The sequence below is a fragment of the Anomaloglossus baeobatrachus genome, chromosome 2 (genome assembly GCF_048569485.1).
Source record: "Anomaloglossus baeobatrachus isolate aAnoBae1 chromosome 2, aAnoBae1.hap1, whole genome shotgun sequence".
Classification (NCBI taxonomy): domain Eukaryota; kingdom Metazoa; phylum Chordata; class Amphibia; order Anura; family Aromobatidae; genus Anomaloglossus; species Anomaloglossus baeobatrachus.
The window spans coordinates 614,222,089-614,243,916 of record NC_134354.1 but is presented as its reverse complement, the minus strand read 5'-3'; the positions used below and the strand labels follow the sequence as shown (position 1 = coordinate 614,243,916).

At 42.1% G+C, this 21,828-nt stretch overlaps 1 protein-coding gene across 2 annotated transcripts in view; it reads left to right on the top strand.

Annotated features, from left to right (window-relative positions):
* Nucleotides 1–1,418: 1,418 nt before the first annotated feature.
* Nucleotides 1,419–21,828, top strand: part of PCDH17 (protocadherin 17) — a 252,979-nt gene continuing 232,569 nt past the window's right edge. Inside the window, exons 1-2 of one of the 2 annotated variants that reach the window (XM_075336839.1) lie at nucleotides 1,419–1,797; nucleotides 4,197–6,729. In XM_075336839.1, the coding sequence (XP_075192954.1) occupies nucleotides 4,252–6,729 (2,478 nt within the window). In that variant the 5' untranslated portion in view covers nucleotides 1,419–1,797; nucleotides 4,197–4,251. Of the gene's footprint in view, nucleotides 1,798–4,196; nucleotides 6,730–16,031; nucleotides 20,330–21,828 lie in introns of those variants that run through there. The other variant, XM_075336838.1, reaches the window with a different exon arrangement.

The following is a 21,828-nucleotide window of genomic DNA, read 5'->3' as shown; positions in this document are numbered from 1 at the left end:
AGAAAACACACGTGTCTGAGGGAATAATAGAAAAACTTTACTCACCTTCTCCAGCCCTGCAGCCTCTGACGTTGCTGTCACTTGCTTCCGACCGCCGCTCATTATGCTCATCGCATATTCATTTCACTGCGGCCGGAAGCAGCAGCAGTGGGGAGTCGGCAGGACCAGAGACCGAAGATCAGCACCACGGACAGCGAAGCCAGGGACAGGTGAGTAGAAAGTTCCCGTTCTCCGTGTGTTATCACGGATAACACACAGAGAACACACGTGTGCCATAAACACGGCTCACGGAGGGCAAAACGCACCTTTGACACATCCGTGAAAAACGTGCGTGGTTTTTCACGGATGTGTGAAAGAGGCCTTAAAGACAACATTAGTATTGTACTAGAAAATCATCTGACAGACAGATTCCCTTTAAGTAGACAACATTTCTACCCCTCCTGCCTAAGTCAGTATGCACTGCCATAACATTTAATTCCCCTAGTTATTAATCTGGTGCCTCTTACTCAACTTGATGTGACATCCACCAATATATGCATTGTAAGATATTCTCGTAACATGGAAATATGACATGGCCGTTCTTTCTAAAAATCTACATATACACCGCCTTGAGCGGCGTACTTAGCTTGTTATCTTACAATATAATGTGGTGTCAGTGTGCCTAAGGTTTTTCCTTTTCCTCCCTTTCAGCTTTGCCTCCTTGATTGACATCTGCAGGTAACCAAGTATCAGTGTCAGTATATACTGTCATATTATGTTCTCCTAGTCATTATCTCTATCCCACATACTGAATATGAGACACGTACCGATGTCTATATGTTATTCCTTACATAGACATTATTTTTAGCTGCTATAAAATGCCTGAAAAAAAGCTGTGATTGATTGTTATTAACTTCTATAGAACTTCTGCTGCTTTAGACACTTATTCCGATTGGCCAATCATTAAACAGAACGGACACAAGTGTGAACAGCGCCTAAGAGTCCATAGAAAGCGCTAAGAGGAAGCGGCTTCTGTGTGATCAAGCACAGCACATCATCCATGACATCTGCAGATAGATGAGCCTGTGTCTGATCATCCGGGTCTCACTCCATTCCCTGAACTGAAAACTTTCTTCTTTCAGGAATCCTAATGCGCTGATTTCCTCAGCCCTGATATAAGTGTCACTGGCTACAATCCCCAGTCAGACACGCAGAGGAAATGAAATGCAGCATTGTACAAGCTGAAGCTTCTCACATTGTTACTGTCTCAGCCCTAACTGATCTAATCAATGACACAAAGCATTGCCGCGCTGGAGACGCCCTTTAAACCGGCCCTCATTTCCTATTGGCGGACAGGCGCTGTGGGCGGGTGAAGTGAGCCGGCGCCGATTGGCTGGCAGGAGAACAGTGTCAATGTTTAAGCAGCAGCGTGAGGTGAATAGAGTCAGTCAGTAAAGAGGCATTTGGAGCGGAGCTCGGATGCGGCGCGGTCCGGGGGCTGAAGGGTTACAGCCACAACTGTTGAATCGTGCGTCTGCAATGGATTTGTGTGCATTGTGTCCAAGCAGCACGGAGTGGGGGAGGCATCGGGGCGCCCAGCTGCAATGAGCCGGCAGAGAAGAAGACCAGGGCTGCTGACACCCCGGCTGCTGACACCCCGGCTGCTGTCACCCCGGCTGCTGACACCCCGGCTCATCTGCCAGCTGTAGAGGAGACATGAGCTGGACACTTGGGAAGTGACCTGGAGCTCCCCATGGTGCCGTGTGTGGCTGTGCAGAGAGGCAGTGCTCAGCCCATGTATAGCTGGGACTCTGAGAGGTGAGAAATGACTGGTGTGGGCACTACTGCCTGACATCCTCCATCACTACTGCCTGACATCCTCCATCACTACTGCCTGACATCCTCCATCACTACTGCCTGACATCCTCCATCACTACTGCCTGACATCCTCCATCACTACTGCCTGACATCCTGCATCACTACTGCCTGACATCCTCCATCACTACTGCCTGACATCCTCCATCACTACTGCCTGACATCCTCCATCACTACTGCCTGACATCCTCCATCACTACTGCCTGACATCCTCCATCACTACTGCCTGACATCCTCCATCACTACTGCCTGACATCCTCCATCACTACTGCCTGACATCCTCCATCACTACTGCCTGACATCCTCCATCACTACTATCTGCCATTCTAGATCACTACTGCCACTGCCTGGCATTCTAGACCACTACTGCCTGGCATTCTAGACCACTACTGCCTGGCATTCTAGACCACTACTGCCTGGCATTCTAGACCACTACTGCCTGGCATTCTAGATCACTACTGCCTGGCATTCTAGATCACTACTGCCTGGCATTCTAGACCACCACTGCCTGGCATTCTAGACCACTACTGGCTGGCATTCTAGACCACTACTGCCTAACATCCTCTATCACTACTGCCTGACATCCTCCATCACTACTGCCTGACATCCTCCATCACTACTGCCTGACATCCTCCATCACTACTGCCTGACATCCTCCATCACTACTATCTGCCATTCTAGATCACTACTGCCACTGCCTGGCATTCTAGCTCACCACTGCCTGACATTCTAGATCACCACTGCCTGGCATTCTAGATCACCACTGCCTGGCATTCTAGATCACTACTGCCTGGCATTCTAGATCACTACTGCCTGGCATTCTAGACCACTACTGCCTGGCATTCTAGATCACTACTGCCTGGCATTCTAGACCACTACTGCCTGGCATTCTAGACCACTACTGCCTGGCATTCTAGATCACTACTGCCTGGCATTCTAGCTCACTACTGCCTGGCATTCTAGATCACTACTGCCTGGCATTCTAGATCACTACTGCCTGGCATTCTAGATCACTACTGGCTGGCATTCTAGATCACTACTGGCTGGCATTCTAGACCACTACTGGCTGGCATTCTAGACCACTACTGGCTGGCATTCTAGACCACTACTGGCTGGCATTCTAGTCCACTACTGCCTGGCATTCTAGTCCACTACTGCCTGGCATTCTAGTCCACTACTGCCTGGCATTCTAGTCCACTACTGCCTGGCATTCTAGTCCACTACTGCCTGGCATTCTAGTCCACTACTACCTGGCATTCTAGATCACTACTGCCTGGCATTCTAGTCCACTACTGCCTGGCATTCTAGATCACTACTGCCTGGCATTCTAGATCACTACTGCCTGGCATTCTAGATCCCCACTGAGCCCCCTCCTTACTGACCAGACCCTCTTTTTTCCCCTCTCTCTGGCTCTAACTCCTGCAGTTAATAAACATCTGCATTCTGCATGTGTCATTCATGGAGAAAGGGCCAACGATTGTGTAAATGTGCAATATGTGCGCACAACTGACTCCTCATTGATCCAAATAAAGGGGTGATCAATGCACCCACCTTTAGAATTCATGTGCAGGGGCATCTCCTATGAAAGCGCTGGTCAGGGCCGATTGCTTGGCATTAAGGTTCCATTTGGCTATCCCCTTTCTGTGTATATATTGTCATCCTGCAGCCTCTGCCTTTCCCTACAGCGTTTCCCCATTTGTGCACCCAGCCATGCTTTGCCTGTTGATTTGCTCTTGTGCAGGGAATGAGAGCTGAGAATCCTGCTTGTAGCCGGTGCAGGGAGACGATTTCTTGGAAATAAATCCGCGACTGTGCAGGGGATGATGTGAATAGTGATTGTGATCTGGCCGCCTTGGTGCCAGTATTGTGGTTTTCTTCATTACAGATGGACTAATTGCTGGAGAGATGCTCGGTGCTGTACACTGGACGTGCGGATGTCTGTGCTCGCATACACTTTCCATTGAGGATACAGTTCCCTTTTTATTTTTGCGATGTTAGTGTAGGATTAGAATACAATTCCAAACAAATCATGTTTACTGCAGGCGAGATGTGCATTATTGCATCTTTAATAGAGATGTGAATTGGCTTGTAATGATAACTGCTTGATAATGCTAAGACGATAGGCAATATATTACTGGGATGCTGCTTTTTCATTGGGCTGTGGGGATCTGATATTTAAATTGTCCTTTCCAATTAATAATTTCAAAGAGACAAATAGCTTAGGCAGGATGGTGAAAAATTGTCCTTCCAGCAGAAAAACAATCAGTGATTTAACCCTGCCAGCCTCCTCTGCCATGCTCCATTTGCTGCTTATCTAACTGCAGGTGTTTTTATATCAACAGGTTCAAGGAACTGAGAAGAGGAGAGTGAAACCGAGAAGACCATACATATTTGGGGATGTACCTTTCAGTTATATTGTTATTCTTTTTGTGGGCTCCTGCCCTGACTTTAAAAAACTTAAATTTTTCCGTACCGGAGGAAGCAATTGCTGGAACTATAGTGGGCAACCTAAGCAACGATGTAAAGCTGGGCATATCGGAGAGGGGCAAGAAATCCAACTTTAGAGTTTTGGAGAATTCTGCACCAAACTTGATTGATGTTGAACACGACAGTGGGCTGGTGTTCACCAAACAGAAGATTGACCGGGAGACTTTGTGCCGAAGAAGTTTAAAATGTCAAGTGTCCTTGGAGGTCTTTGCAAATGATAAAGAAATATACATGATCAAAGTGGATATCACGGACATTAATGACAATTCACCATTTTTTCCATCTGAGCAGATTGATATTGATATTTCCGAAAATGCCTTCCCTGGGACAAGATTTCCTCTCACCAGTGCCCATGATCCAGATTCTGGAGACTATGGCTTAAAGACATATGTCATCAACCACAATGGATTGTTTTCCTTAGATGTAAAATCCAGAGGGGATGGAACAAAGTTTCCTGAGCTGGTTATAGACAAACCATTGGACAGAGAGGAACAAAGCCATCATAATTTAATTTTGACTGCTTTGGATGGTGGCAATCCTCCAAGATCTGCCACAGTGCAAATAAATGTCAAAGTCATCGATTCCAATGATAACAGTCCGGTTTTTGAGGCACCTTCCTATTTGGTGGAGATCCCAGAAAACTCACCACTGGGAAGAGTTGTAATTGATCTCAATGCTACAGATGCAGATGAAGGCTCCAATGGTGACGTTGTCTACTCTTTCAGTGGCTATGCACCAGACAGAGTCCGGGAACTTTTCTCTATTGATCCCAATACAGGTGTTATTCAAGTAAAGGGCAATCTTGACTATGAGGAGAATAACATTATAGAAATTGATGTTCAAGCACGTGACCAAGGCCCGAACCCCATACCTGCCCACTGTAAAGTTACAGTGAAAGTGATTGATAAGAATGACAATGCTCCTTCTACCACCTTTGTATCAGTCCGGCAGGGAGCAATCAGCGAGGCAGCACTTCCTGGCACTGTCATCGCTTTAGTGAGGGTGACTGATAAGGACTCTGGCAAAAATGGCCAGTTACAGTGTCGGGTTCTGGGCAATGTGCCTTTCAAACTGGAAGAGAATTATGACAATTTGTACACAGTTGTAACCGACAGACCGCTCGACCGTGAGACCCAGGATGAGTATAATGTTACTATTATTGCCAGAGATAATGGGAATCCTCCATTAAACTCAACAAAATCTTTTACTGTTAAGATCTTAGATGAAAATGACAATGCTCCCACTTTTAACAAAGGGTTGCATGTGTTGCAGGTCTCCGAGAATAATATTCCAGGGGAATATTTAGGATCTGTGGTAGCACATGATCCAGATCTTGGACATAATGGCACAGTGTCCTACTCAATATTGCCGTCTTACGTTGGAGATGTATCGATTTACACTTTTGTGTCAGTTAATCCCACCAATGGCGCAGTTTATGCCCTTCGATCTTTTAATTATGAGCAAACAAAATACTTTGAATTCAAGCTCCTGGCAAAAGATTCAGGCTCCCCTCATCTAGAGAGCAATGTAACTGTGCGAGTGACTGTGCTGGACGTCAATGACAATGCTCCAGTCATCTCCCTTCCAATTTTACAAAATGACACTGCAGAAATTCATGTTCCCAGAAACGTAGGGGTGGGCTATGTAGTGAGCACAGTCCGAGCCATGGACAATGATTTTGGAGAAAGTGGGAGACTGACCTATGAAATTGCATATGGCAACGAAGAGCATCTATTTGAGATTGATCCGGTGACTGGAGAGATAAAGACCCTGAATCCATATTGGGAAGAAGTGTCACCAATTGTGGAGCTTGTGATCAAAGTTACCGACAATGGAAAGCCAGCACTTTCAGCTGTGGCAAAACTCATCATTAAGTCTTCTTCTGGGTCTCTACCAGAAGGAGAACCTAGGGTCAATGGGAAACAACACCAGTGGGATATGTCTTTGCCTCTTATTGTTACATTAAGCACAATTTCCATTATACTGTTGGCTGCCATGATCACAATTGCAGTCAAATGCAAAAGAGAAAACAAGGAGATCCGAACTTATAACTGCAGGATTGCAGAATACAGCCATCCCCAACTGGGGAAGAGTAAGAAGAAGAAAATCAACAAGAACGACATTATGTTAGTTCAGAGTGAAGTGGAGGAAAGAAATGCAATGAATGTGATGAACGTTGTCAGCAGCCCCTCACTTGCCACATCACCAATGTATTTTGATTACCAGACCAGGCTCCCTTTAAGTTCTCCTCGTTCAGAAGTGATGTACCTCAAACCTACATCTAATAATCTGACTGTTCCTCAAGGCCATGTTGGCTGCCACAACAGTTTTACTGGACCAGTGAGCAACACGACGGAGACCACGTCTAATCGGATGTCCATAATTCAGGTATGGCCACCACCCTTGCACACCAGTGAATGGCATCAGTTGGCATCATATTCACGTTTCTGCTTTTTGCATTGCTGATGTTTGGCATTATTTCTGAATATTTCTTTCTATACGTTCTTACTGGTATTTACTTATTGAACCTTGATATTTACTGTTAATTCACGAATAGCAAATAGAAATGCAATCGTATTACCAGGTCTTGTGTTTGCTCTCAGATCTGATTGAACTAAACATTCAGCTGCTAGAATGAATTTATGGAAATGGAGACATTTTTACTAGCAAAAAAACCCTATAGCGCTGTTTTGATGTATCCTTCTATATAAATATTGTTTTGCTTTTTAAAGAAAATGCCAAAAGTATATTTGCATTAGTTTGGGTAAAAAATAATGGCTATGGCTGCCCCTATGTTGCAGGAATATACAGACTGTGACTGAGCCCTGCAGTCTCCCTGATCACTATCTGCTCCATTCCCCTCTGCTTGGAGATATTACCATATCTAGCTGATATAATCATGTGTATTCCACATAAACCTCGAATATCACTAACCTCTGGACAGGTTAAAAAGAGAGCTGATTGCATGGAAATTGCTTGCCTGGAGTCTACCATGGAAACAATGCTATTTGTATGCATGGTTTATATTTGTGACTGCAGTTAGGAGAGCAGCAATCTGGGCTTGTGCTGTATTTCACCAGGACACACACAATACCAGGTCAGACCTGAAAAAACAAGGTCTTATTAAAATGGCAACATTTAGCATAATATATTGCCAATATCCAGTATATGTGTATATGTGTATATGCCAGATATGGGGGAATAATATCTGTCTTCATTCATGTGCTCCGAAATCCAAGAATATTCTGTGTGGACATGTAACCAGTGTAACAGGTGGATTTACAACTAGGAACCAAGTCTCTCTATCCCTCTATCTATCCCTCTATCTATCCCTCTATCTATCCCTCTATCTATCTATCTGTCTCTATCGGTATCTTTCTCTCTATTTATATATATATATATATATATATATATATGTATGTATGTATGTATGTATGTATAATATATATATATATATATATCTTTCTATCTCTCGTTCTATCTTTCTATTTCTCTCTCTTTATCTCTCTATTTTGTCTTTCTCTCTTTATCTCTCTATTTCTCTCTATCATTCGTTCTCTCTCTTTCTCTCTCTATTTGTCTTTCTCTCTCTCTCTCTCTTTTCTCTCTTCCTCTCTCTATTTCTCTCTCTATTTCTCTCTTTCTTTCTATCATTCTTTCTCTCTCTCTCTCTTTCTCTCTCTCTTTTTCTCTCTATTTCTCTTTCTTTCTCTCTCTCTTTCTCTGTTTATATATCTCTATATCTTTGTCTGTCTATCTCTATCCATCTATCTCTCTAGATCTTTCTCTGTATCTCTATCTATCTATATCTCTCTTTCTCTGTGTATATATAGCTATCTCTCTATACACACATTATTAGTGCTTTCTACAGCTGCTTTAAGTGCAGCTAACGTAGTAAATCTTCTTAGAAGACTACACCAGTTCCCCTTAGTCTCCAGGCAGCACAGCAGTACCTTTGGCATATCTGAAGGAGAAATGAGTAGTAACATACTGTGGCCATGGCTGCGTAGAGGACCTGGAATATGTTTAGAAAGCTTTTAGCCAGTAATAGTTTGTGTTGCTGATGGTGAAGGCATTGGTTATATATTAGACTCCTACTCTTATTAATTTAATCCATGGTATTGAACCTGTGACTTATTGGTGGTATTGATCCTAATCCAAAGAGCTACGACCGTAATGATGATTGATTACTTTCATGACGTGGTTCCTCATACTGTATGTGTAAACATTGTGGTTCAGGGTATTCATCTACTCTGCTTCACATCCTCTTACCATCCTGCAGGAATAGACACCGGGAGCTGCTGGTGACTGCATGAACCCGGTGTTAATAATCCCTGTGACATCCGCAGTCCTGGTAGAGAGTAAACTGATGAGATTGTGTGTTTGTTATATTCTTCCATTATTTGCACAAGCAGTCATTATTTCAGTTACCTTTGGTTTTATTTATGGTTTTCTAAGCTGATATACTGTATATATCATATAGACAGACAAACATATAGATGTACATACAGAAGTACTAATCAGTTCTATGTAATGTAACTGTCAACAGGTTATGTGTGTTATTAAAAAGCAATAAAGACAATGTTATAACCTCCAGCTATCCCCACTCCCTCCAGCTATCCCCCCTCCATTTAGGAGGGACTTTTAGTAGCATAGTTGGGGGGGCAATGATTTTTCCTTTTGTTTTTCTAGATGAAGTTTCCTTTTGATAGATTGTAACTTCAAGATTGACCCACTTGGGTCTGGGGTCTTTCTTCTTCGGTAACTCCTACTAGTAGTCTATTGTACACTTCCAAATAATGTAAGAGTCAATAACTGAAGACTAGAAATAGATGACATTGACAGATAAGCGAGCATGGGATGTGTGCAGGTTGTTTTTCTTATATACAGCTACCAACATGTCCTCTATCACTAGAATGCAAACAGGACACTAGGCGGGGAGTGACTGGTGAATTGTATCGTCTTACCTTATATTCATGGATACTTGCTTTCTACAATACTACAAACTCCTAAATATAATGTACTTTGTTTTTGTCTGCATAATGTCAGTTGAACAGTCTGGGGAATTTTTTGTCTTTTCTTTTTGGTTCTAACAATATATGACATACAGGTAGTGTATTGTCGGTGCTCATTTCCTGTCTGATGCAATGAATTGATTGTGCTCCCTGAGTATATATCTATGTAATGCTTTTATGTGCAGTAAAAGCCGGCATCTGATTGGATGCTCCTGTCATTATCTGCATTACTGGACACAGTACGCACCAAGTGGAAGCATTCACTCTGCAAATACCATACTGTATAGAGTAAGACTGTGCCTCTCATAATGAAATAGTTAGTTATATATTTATGTAATTGGTATCATGGATTATGTCTTTTTTATATGTATCACTGTAAGCATTAGTGAACACAGACGGAAAAGGGCCCCTGTGCAAGAACAATATATGGGCCCTTTGCAGTCAAATAGCTCGTGAAAATGCACAGGGCCACCTGTTTTAAAGGGAATCTCTCATTAGGTTTTTGTTACCTCATCTGAGAACAGCGTGATGTAGGCAAAGAGATCCTGAATCCAACGATGTATCACCTAGATTATTGGCTGCTGCCGTTCTGACAGAATCTGAATTTTTAGATTTAACCATGTAGTAGAGCTGAGATTGCTGGCTCCGCCCACACCAGGCTCTTTATAGAGATTGTGCATTGACTGTGAGGTGTCAATCAAAGGAGGGGGCATGTCGGACTGCCATGCACATACATTGTAGTCTGAGCAATGAGAAGTCCTACTGCTTAAACAAACATGGCAAATAAACAACAGATCAGACTCTGACAAAGCAGACATCCCTGAACTCTATGTTTTAACCCTTGCAGCATGCTGTCTTCAGCTTACATAGCAAACACTTACTGACAGATTCCCTTCAAAGGTGGAAAGTTGCACTAGCGATATGTCTCCCTCTGACTGTAGGCATTTTAGGCTATGTCCACATTTATACAGTGCATTCTGCTGTATATGGCTAGATTTCTAACAGAAACGTATTCAGGTGACATAGCTATAGACTAAGATGGGCAAGAGGTAGTAGAAAAAAAACTTATTTTGATTGTTACTAAGGTTTACGTCATATTGCATTTTTCTGTGCAAGTATACAAAATCATAGGTGACCACACTTTTTTGTCCCCTCCCCCCCAAAAAAAAATGTAACATACTTGTTTCCTACATTGTTTAATGGGAGATGTGTTTACTATAAAACAGAACTTTTTAATATGTCTACAATATGCATGTTTTTAATGACTTGGGGGGAGGGACAGCTCACTTCTCTATACACACCCTATGTACCTGCCCTTAGAATTGGCTCTGAAATCCATCGGGTTGGCCTGCCTACTCCAGAAAAAATAGGTGATAAAAAGATACCTTATTTTTTATTAAATGTATAGAAACGTGGCGGAATGTGTTACAAACATTAAACATGTATGTCTAAATTTAGGCAGATGTAAGTCAAGATGCGGCACAAGTTTACATACTTTTAAGGTTTATGTCGAAGGCTTACACAATATTTCTCTAGATATACAAATGTGAACCTAGCTTTATTTCTTCTATGATCTGTTGTGAAGAACTAAAGGCCCCCCATACACATTAGACTATGCCAAAACCTGTCAATATTGACGGGCTCGGCCAATAGTCTAATTTGCATGTAGCATCCAACAGATAAATGCTAGGAATTTAAAGGGAACCTGTCAGGTGCAATACGCACCCACCACGAGCAGTTCTGGATGCATATTTCTAATCCTTGCCTAACTGTCCCTGTATCTAGTAGCTTACAGAAAGATCTTTAGAAAAAGTATTTCTAAAGATCCTTTATGATATGTTATTAAGGCCAGCAACTAGTCGCAAGGGTGTTAGTTCCCTTGGCTAGTCGGCCCCCTTAGCATGTTAGCACGCCCACAGGGGCGTGGTAACATGCTAATGAATGCACAGCGTCAGAAGCACGGTCAGGCTCACCTCTGCTGCCACCGCTAATTTTTGGCTCAGTGGGCACGATCAGGATGTCCCCGGACATCCTGTCATGTGCACTACACCAGTTTGAAGCCGGGATGCATAGTGCGCATGACTGGAAGTCCAGAACTTCTGATCATACACACCGAGCCGAATTCCAGTGTCTGGTGTGGTGGCAGCAAAGAGCGGTGAGATCGACCATACCTCTGACGCTGCGCATTCATTAGCATGTTAGCACGCCCATAGGGGTATACTTACATGCTAAGGGGGCCGACTAGCCAATGAAAGTAACGCCCTTGCAACTAGTCACTGGCCTGATTAGCATATGATAAAACTACTTTTTCTAAAAATCTCTTTATCTATGCTACTAGGTGCAAGGAGAATTAGGCAGGGATTAGCAATATACACCAAGAACTGCTCGTGGTTCTGGGTGCATGTTGCACCTGACAGGTTCCCTTTAAGGATCAGGCATGTCTGATGTCGGACTACTAATCCTTTGGTTCTCCCTTAAGGCTGCTTTACACGCGTCGATTTATCGTGCGATCGCAGTCGCCCCCATCGTTTGTGCGTCACGGGCAATTTGTTGCCCGTGGCGCACAGTCGTTTACCCCCGTCACACACACACTCCCGAACGACCTCGCTGTGGGCGGCGAACATCGTCTTCCTGAAGGTGGAGGGACATTCGGCGTCACAGCGACGTCACACAGCGGCCACCCAATCGAAGCGGAGGGGCGGAGATGAGCCGGACGTAACATCCCGCCCACCTCCTCCTTCCGCATTGCCGGCGGGATGCAGGTAAGGTGTGTTTGTCGTTCCCGGGGTGTCACATGGAGCGATGTGTGCTGCCTCAGGAACGACGAGCAACCTGCATCCAGGAATGTGACCGACTTTATGAAAATGAACGACGTGTCAACGAGCAATGATAAGGTGAGTATTTTTGCTCATTCACAGTCGTTCGGAGGTGTCACATGGTATGACATCTCTAATGATGTCGGATGTGCGTCACTAATGACGTGACCCGATGACATATCGTTAGATATATCGTACCGTGTAACGCCGTCTTTAGATAAGCCTCCTTCGGGAAGATATGGCAGTGTCTTTCTCCCAGAATACATCGGAGCATTGGTTGAGTGTTGGCTCCCGCGTAAGAGACAGTCGGGCGATAAAGCTACCGGTTTAATGATTTGCCGAGCCAACAGCTCACTATATCGTATTGGTGGCTTTAGGTTAATAATAAGGCATCTAAGGCTGGATTCATACATTATAGATTGTATGATTTTTCCCTTGTAGAATCTTCATTGTTTTACAGCATTAGCAAAGTGGAAGATTTTGACGTAATCTTATCCATACTCTGCATTTTTCTTATTTATATCTAAGTACATATTTATTTACAAATTTTACACATTAATTTCAATGGGTACTCTATGACTGTGCGCATGGTATGTTTTTTGCGGTGTTTTTGCATGTTTTTCGGGTGCGTTTTTGGTCTTAAAACTGCATGACTTTGCTTCCTCAGCAAAGACTATCAATTTTCATGTTTGCTGTCCGCACAGTGCAGTTTTGTTTTAGGTGCGTTTTTGTCGTGACCACAAACATGCAACATGGCAATTATTTCTCTTTTTTTGCCAGCGTTTTTCACCCATGCAATGCATGGGAAAAAAACGCAGCAACAAAAATTTACAAAAATGCATGGGTGTTTTTTATGCTTTTTTTTTTTTTTACCACAGGTGCGTTTTTGTGCATTTTTTAGTGGCCAAAAACGCTGCATCTTTGTGGTCACAAAAAAGGCAACGTGCGCACATAGCCTTAGGCCTCAGGCCAATGACCAGGCTTTGTGTTGTGTTTTTTTTTTTTTTTTCCTGCTGCAGTTTTTATAAAAAAGCACGTGAAAACACATGACTAAGTGTAAAAATATGAGCGGACTTTATTTTCAGAAATACTGCAGTTTGTAGTTGTAAGCATACAATCCATATATGCCAGCCCTGTACTTTGCAATTCACCTTTTTTGGGGGGCTCCATGTTTGAATCTATAAATCCTAATAAACTGTTGTTTTTATATATTGTGCAGTAAATAAAATATCATATGTTAGTAAACCATAAATGTAATAGTTAAAGAGGTTGTCCACTACTTTTACATTGATTGCCTATTCTTCATCAAAGTCTGATCGGTTGAGGTCCGATGTGCCATACCTCTGCCGATCAGCTGTATTAGGCGCCGACGGTGGCAGAAGGCAGCTGGAAATACTCCATTCCGGAGTCGCCCTGTTAACTGATAGAGGCCGAGGGCGGGAACTGAACATCCGCCTACTATTCAAATCAAAAGGAGGCAGATGTTCAGTGCCCGGCCGCTATCAGAAGACGGGGCAGCTCCAGATCTGGCCATCTGCTGCTGCCACCGACACCGGCAACTGATCAGCAAGGATGAGGGGTGTTGTACCCTGACCAATCAGACATTAATGACCTATTCTAAGGATAGGCCAGCAATGTAAAAGAAGTGGACAGGCTTTTAAATTTCCCTCCCATGGATATAATTATTACAATTATTACTATTAAAATGATTAATGAATCCCTCCCTTGTCCATGCACTCAATGTACAGGGCATAAGACTTGTTGTTTTTTTTTTAGTCTGTTTTCCACCAGCACTATTGTGAGTGACTTACATTTCCTAATGGTATTTTCTACATCACTTATATAACAGACACTTGTCAAGGATATAAAAACTTGAAAGGATCAATGTATTTCCCCCCCTTGCATTTGTATTCTGCAGATCTGCCAACACCAGGGTAGAAATGAGCCCAGTCACGGCTGTAATTATATGGCAGCAATAGCCCAGGGGGCTGGGATCACAGACCTGGGATTCCAGGGAGTTGCGAGGATTTCCCCCATCAGTAGAAGTTGTGAACTTTGCAGTTCTCTCGCCTCCTGTATGTAGATGTGGGCAATGGCGTCTGTCCGGACTGAAATATGTGATAATGACCCTGATTATTTCATTACCATCATTACGGAAATATGTAGTTTGGCCGTTTATAACATATTGTAAGGAAAAAGGAAAATAGACTTGATGGCTCCTATTTATAACACCAGCTGTTCAGACGTGTTCTTAGATATTAGGGAATAATGCATGAATCTAGACTTATATGTTGCGGTTTCTTACGGTTTCCAGCCTAGATACTACAAGCAGTTGTCAGCTTTGTAGCGGTCTCTATCCCTAGTTACACAGCGAGGAATATGTGACCTTTGCCTTTTCTGATCCCGGTTGTTCTATGCTGGGGACCTGACTATGCTCCGACCCTTCTGCAGTCTATTATACTTTTTCAGCAACTTGTTTTAGAAAACGAGAAGAATGCAGTTTAGAACAATGGCCGCATCAATAATCCTGGTTAGAATGAGAGTCAGATTTGGTCATGGCACATTAACCTTTAAGAGGGAAATTAATTGCTTGCTCTTCTGACCCCTGAATCCTAAAGCTCATAGCATCGGGCCAGACCTCACTGCAATCCCATATGGAATCTACTGTCAGATGGGCCTCGTAGAGTGTATATCTGCGCTGCATCACAGCCCTCCGCAGCGTGCAAAAGGTTAAACAGTTAATGCACCTTGGAATTGAAATTGATCTAACCCTGCTAAGGGCACATATGCAATTGGTTTTCATGAAAGACAGATTGAGATTCAAAAGGTATCTAAAGCCAAAGGGGGAGAAAAATGTAACACTAAAAAATGTAAAAATACCTTGTTCATAATTGAATAATAAACGTGTGTAATAAAATAACCACAAATGATAAATGGAAAAAATAATTATCTATGTCTCCGTCTATCTCTCTGTCTTCTCTCTATCCTTCTAGCGCACCTTCTATCCATCCTATCTTTCTATCTTCTATCTCTAAACTTCTATCCTTCAATCTATCTATACTTCTATCTTCTATCTATCCTTCTATCTCTCTCCCTCTGTCTCCCCTATCTATCTATATATCATGATCTATTTATCTATCTATGCATCTCTCTATATATCTTTCTATCTATCCTTCTATATCTCTATCCTTCTCTCTCCTATCAGTCCATCTCTCTATATATCCTTCTGTCTACCCTTCTATAGCTCGATCCTTTCATCTCTCCTATCTCTTCGTCTATCTATCCTTCTTTCTATCCTTCTTTCTATCCTTCTTTCTATCCTTCTTTCTATCCTTCTTTCTATCCTCTCTATCCTCCTCTCTATCCTTCTCTCTATCCACCATCATCTGACTGTCATCCATATACCTCTCTAATTCATATTGATATATCTGTCCATCTAACCATTTATCTGTAGATTCTCATATATTGAAATCTTTGTGCTTTACTTTATAAACACCTATTCACCTATATTGTGTCATTGAGTGGCTTGTAGCATTCATTTTCACCCCATAGCACTTAGCATATGCTTGATGCTGTCTGTCAGCTCCTGGCACAAAAAATACTTCTCCCTGAATGCTTTGACGGTAGTAAATATAAGAGCTGAAATGTACTAGACACTCCATGCTTGTGAAAACCCAATACCTTATGGCAATATAAGCTCCACTACCAAGTATATCACTGTTTAGCCCAGTGATGAAATATTAAGCAGTGCAGTGAAAAGCCAGTAGGTGGCAGTAATAAGCTGATCTTTATTCTTAGGCTTTCTTTAAAAAAAAAATGGGGAGAAAAAAACCGAGAGGTAGAGAGAGAAGGAGAGAGACAAGAAATTAAGTCAGTCAAAGAGAAGAACTGAGAGTGAAGGTTGGCGTATGGCAAATGGAGGATCAGAGGATTTAGGGCACCTCTAAACTGTTGAATTTTACCAACTTGGGATATGTTGCTTGCATTTTGGTGTTTTCCGGTCCAGCATTTTTAGTGTATCTCAGTGCAGAGTCTCCTGAACGCTGTGAATGAGCGATTGAAGTACCAGCACGAGCTGCTGCAGATTGCAGAAATAGCAGCGTTTGGTCTGGGACTTAGGAAAAAAAATAGCAGATGGAGAAACAAATCAACACATATCTCCTGCCTTTGGAATGAATTATCTGTGCTTTTCCTGCTCACAATCTGATCTGTTATTTCACTCACAAGATCAGTGGCATTTACATGCATAGCAGCTGAAGAGAATAATTAATATTCGGGACTGGTTGGATAACTGGGATTTGTGTATTCTCGGCATCTCTCCGGCAAGGACGTTGGAGTAAGTAGAACCGTTTCAAGCCTTTTTTGTCATCTAACCTATAATATATCTGTATAGACTTGTAAACCTTTCCCAATATGCTTTGTAGAGCAAGATGTCGAGACGCCTGAGATGTTTACAACTCTGAGCTCCTTCTAAGGGAGGCAGAAGCCAGAATATTTCATGCAATTCTATGTTTTTGGTGGATGGTGACTCCACATGCTAACTTACATCTCTGGCATCTGATTGTTTTCATTTTTTTTTTTCCGATGAAATGTTATTCCCAAGCTCCTTAACGTTCTTCATCCAGAACAAGCTGTAGTCACTGCGGCTCTTGCTTTAATGTGGAGTCCATTGGGGATTTGCAGCTATTGATTGCTTATGTTCATCACTCACAATAATATCGCAGAAGATTCCCCAATTTTTAGACACTAGTTTTCTTTCACTGTAATGAACTTTGTGTCGAAGATACCGGAGAGAGTTAAGATAGATGCGATGAACATAAAGCTGAAATAGGATGCATTAAAGGAAAGCAATGAACGCTGGAACTGTTCTTCATACGCCTGTGATTTGTCTTCCCTCTGCTGTTTTAGAATCGGAGCATCCAGCCATGGTTTGCCTGTTGATTTGTTCCAGCCTGCAGAATCCAAAAAATGGAATTTAACTGAATGCAATTGTCAGCTGTACGCTGATGTGGCTACTGGCCTTGCAGAACAAAAAAAGCCCAAGTGTGAAATGACTGCACCCAAGCTGTGATTGTAACACTTTGCAATTGATGATCAACTTTGATGGGTCCTTGCATTTTTGGATTTTTTCCAGATAGTCTTGCAAATCCCAATGTTATTTAATATTCATGACTTTCTGCTTGCAAATAGAGATAATGTGACGCAAAATACAAATTGACAGTTTTTTAAATGGACATCTGGCAGGCAAGCGACATTACGTTGAAAGCACGGAAGCCGTTTGAGAAATATCATTTTATTTTATTGCCATTTTTGGATTCCCTGAAACTACTTTCCAATCCTCTTTAAATTGTGAATGCTGTTTGCAAGGTGTTTGTGTCCGACGCTTCTGCTATCAGACGAACAGTTTTTCTCCCTTGGCTCTCACAGTGCATCAGAAATGAATGTGTAGATTGCAGTCTGTCTAATCTTCTTTAGTAGAGATAGTTATCGTCCGCTCTAAACCTTCCAAGATAGGAAAACTTGATTTTCTTGGAAATTGAAATCAATCTCCTAATACTGTCATAACTGCCCTCATGTGTCAGCTCGCTGGGAGCTTATCTTCTGGATTAGTTTTTAATTCAACTGCAACTGGACTGCCAAAACAATTAGTAAACTGATAAACAGCCATTCATTGGGATGTACCGCTTTGTATTTTTATACTTTTTCTATTGGGTTTCTGTTGAAGCTTTGAAAACTTTAAATTATTCTATTTCTGAAGAAGGGGGGTCAAGAAATGCCATTGGCAACATTAATGATGCACAACTGGAATTACCTGAAAGAGGTAAAAAACCTAATTTTCGAGTGTTGGAGAATTCAGCTCCGCACCTTCTGGATGTTGATCCAAATAGTGGGCTGTTGTATACTAAGCAACGCATTGACCGAGAGACTCTGTGTAAAAACAGCCCTAAGTGTATACTCTCATTAGAGGTCTTTGCTAATGATAAAGATGTATGTATGATTAAAGTGGAGATCCTTGATATTAATGATAACTCGCCTAAGTTTGCATCAGACCAGATCGACATAGATATTTCAGAAAATGCATCCCCAGGAACTAGATTTCCATTGACTACTGCTCAAGATCCTGATCTGGGCAATAATGGCCTAAAGACATATAGGATGAGAGGTGATAATGGTTTATTTTCTTTGGATATAAAATCCAGGGGTGATGGCACAAAAGTTCCAGAGTTAGTTATTCAGAAAGTCCTGGACAGAGAAGAACAGTCACATCATACCCTCATCTTAACTGCTTTTGATGGAGGTATCCCTCCCAGGTCAGCCAATCTGCAAATTAACATTAAGGTTATTGATGCCAATGACAATAGTCCTGTCTTTGAAGCTAAATCTTACACTGTTGAAATAGCTGAGAACTCACCTATAGGCAAAATGATAATTGATCTCAATGCTACAGATGCTGATGAGGGCACCAATGCTGATGTTTTCTATTCATTCAGTGGCTATGCATCTGATCAGGTATGGGAGTTATTTACCATTGATTCTAAAACGGGTGTTATACAAGTCAAGGGTAACATAGATTATGAAGAAATCCAGATGCTTGAAATTGATGTTCAAGCAGAAGATGAAGGCCCCAATCCAATACCTGTGCATTGTAAAGTGACTGTTCTAGTTACTGATGTAAATGACAATTTCCCATCAATTAGTTTTGTGTCGGTCAGGCAGGGAGCAATTAGTGAGGCCTCACCCCCTGGTACAGTCATTGCCCTAGTTCGAGTTACAGACAAAGATTCAGGAAAAAATGGACAGTTCCAGTGTTGGGTTCTTGGCAATGTGCCATTCAAGCTTGAAGATAATTATGATAATTTTTTCACAGTGGTGACAAGTAGACCTCTAGACCGTGAAATACAAGATGAATACAACATCACTATCATCGCTAGAGATAATGGTAACCCTTCACTTGATTCCACTAATTCATTCTCTGTGAAAATTTTGGATGAAAATGACAATCCCCCATCTTTCTCTAAAAGTATGTATGCACTACAAGTATCTGCAAACAATATCCCAGGAGAATACCTTGGTTCGGTTCTAGCACAAGATCCAGATTTAGGACAAAATGGCACCGTATCTTATTCTATCTTCCCATCATACATTGAAAGTGTTTCCATCTATACCTATGTCTCCATCAATCCTCGAAATGGTGCTATTTATGCTCTGAGAACTTTTTATTATGAGTTGACTAAATATTTTGAGTTTAAAGTAATCGCAAAAGATTTAGGGTCTCCACATTTAGAAAGCAATGCCACTGTGAGGGTCTCCGTACTAGATGTCAACAACAATGCGCCGGTCATTGTTTTGCCAAGCTTACAGAATGATACTGCAGAGATCTATGTGCCCAGGAACGTGGGCATGGGGTATATTATAAGCACTGTAAGAGCTATGGACATTGACTTTGGAGAAAGTGGTAGGGTCACTTATGAAATCATTCAAGAAAGTAAAGAACACCTTTTTGAAATAGATTCTGTAACTGGAGAGATCAGGCTGCTCAATCCACACTGGGAAGATATCGCTTCAGTAGTAGAACTGATAATTAAAGTTACTGATAATGGAAAACCTTCACTATCAACTGTGGCAAAACTCATTATTAAGGCAAATTCTGACTGTTTAGGCTGCTACGATGAGGAGGATAATGTCATTGGAGAGCAGCGGGACTGGGACATCTATTTGCCCGTATTGGTTGCTCTCAGTGCAATTTCCATAATTCTTTTTGCTGCAATGGTCACAATAGTTGTCAAGTGTAAGAAGGAGAATAAAGAAGTTGGCCCATATAATGGAAGAACTGCATATACCTCCCAACCAAAGCTGGGAAAAATGAAAAAGAAGAACATCAACAAAAACGATATCATGTTGGTGCAGAGCGAAGTAGAAGAAAAAAATGCCATGAATGTTGTCAGCTGTCCATTACTGGTTACATCTCCCATGTACTTTGATAGTCAGTCCAGACTTCCTCTCAGTTCTTCTCATTCAGGAGTGATGTATCTTACTCCTACTTCCAATAATCAGACTGAGTCTCAAGGAAATGTTGAATGTCACAGTCACAACAGTGATACAGGACAAGGCAGACCATCATCGGAGAGCACAGCTACCTGGATACCGTTAACGAAGGTAAGAGCAATGTCATCTAGTTTTTGTGGGTTTGATGCATACAACATATGTCTTAGTTAAATCTAGATCATTTCTTTGCTTTTCACTTTTGTACTATAGCTGTCACTGGTATGACATAGGCCCAATTCACGATTTGTTTGTTTTCACGTCACTCATTCTTTTTTTAGTCCTACAGTATTTGCTGATGGTTTTTGTACCAAATTTCTCAAAATGGTGAATGCAATTCATGGATCTTCAGCAAAAAATAATCTTTATTTTTATGTTTAACTCCCATTGTGACTCTTTAGCACAAAGAGTTGCTGTGTTCCGCTAAAATTGTACAAAAATTGTGCCAAAGTGTCAAGCACTCGTAAAATCACTGAAAATAGGGACTGGAGTACATTTCTGCCAAACTTTGCAACTTTTTTAAAAGTTGAACTTTAATGAAATTAAACATCTGAAAACTTTAAGCCTGCCAAACAAGTGGGAACACATAAAAAAAAATATCCTACATAGTAGATCTAAGGCCCCCTTCACACGTCCGTGTCTCTGGTACGTGTTTGGTCCATTTCCTCACGTGCCGGAGACACGGGCACACGTACACACATTAAAATCAATGGGTCTGCGCTCACGTGTATGTTTTTCTATGGACTGTGTGTACGTGTGGAGCATACGTGTGCCCGTGTGCTCCAAACGTAGACATGTCTGTTTTTCTCCGGCATCACGGGTGTCACATGGACCGCTTGGATGTGATCCGTGTGACACGCACCGGAGAAAACACACGTGTTTGTAAAAAAACCCAAAACTATACTCCCCTTCTACCAGCACTGCTGTCTCTGCCGCTGCTGTCACTTGCTTTTGACCGCCGCTCATTATGATCATTGAATATTCACTCCATTACGGGCTGGAAGCAGCAGCAGCAGGGAGTCAGCAGGACCGGAGATCGTAGATCAGAACCATGGACAGCAACGCCAGGGACAGGTGAGCATAAAGTTCCAATTCTCCGTGTGTTATCACGGATAACCCCCGGAGAACACACGTGCCACAAAAACGGCACATGGAGGACAATACGCACATTTGACACGTCCGTGAAAAACGTGCATGATTTTCACGGACGTGTGAAGGGGGCCTTAAAAGTAGATGCAAATTTAAAAGAAGTATAAAATTAAAAATAGCTAAAAAATGCAAAAACTAGACAAAAAAAGGACTCTAATACAATAATGAATCGGGCCCAATATCATCTTTGTATGGTTTTGAATGGGGGGTTTTAGGCCCTGTGCACACAGTGCGTTTTTGATGCGTTTTTTTTTATGCCAGAAAAGTGCAAATCCTTACCCCAGAAAAGTCAATGAGACTCCTGAAGTTTTGTGCACATGTTGCTTGTTTATCCCTTGCAGATTTGATGCAGAAATAAATCTGCAGCATGACAATTCTTAGTGTTTTACCAGCGTCCCCCCCCCCAAAATGCACAAAAAACCCCATAAAAAATGCATTGTTTTTTTCCTGCCAGGAGATGCAGA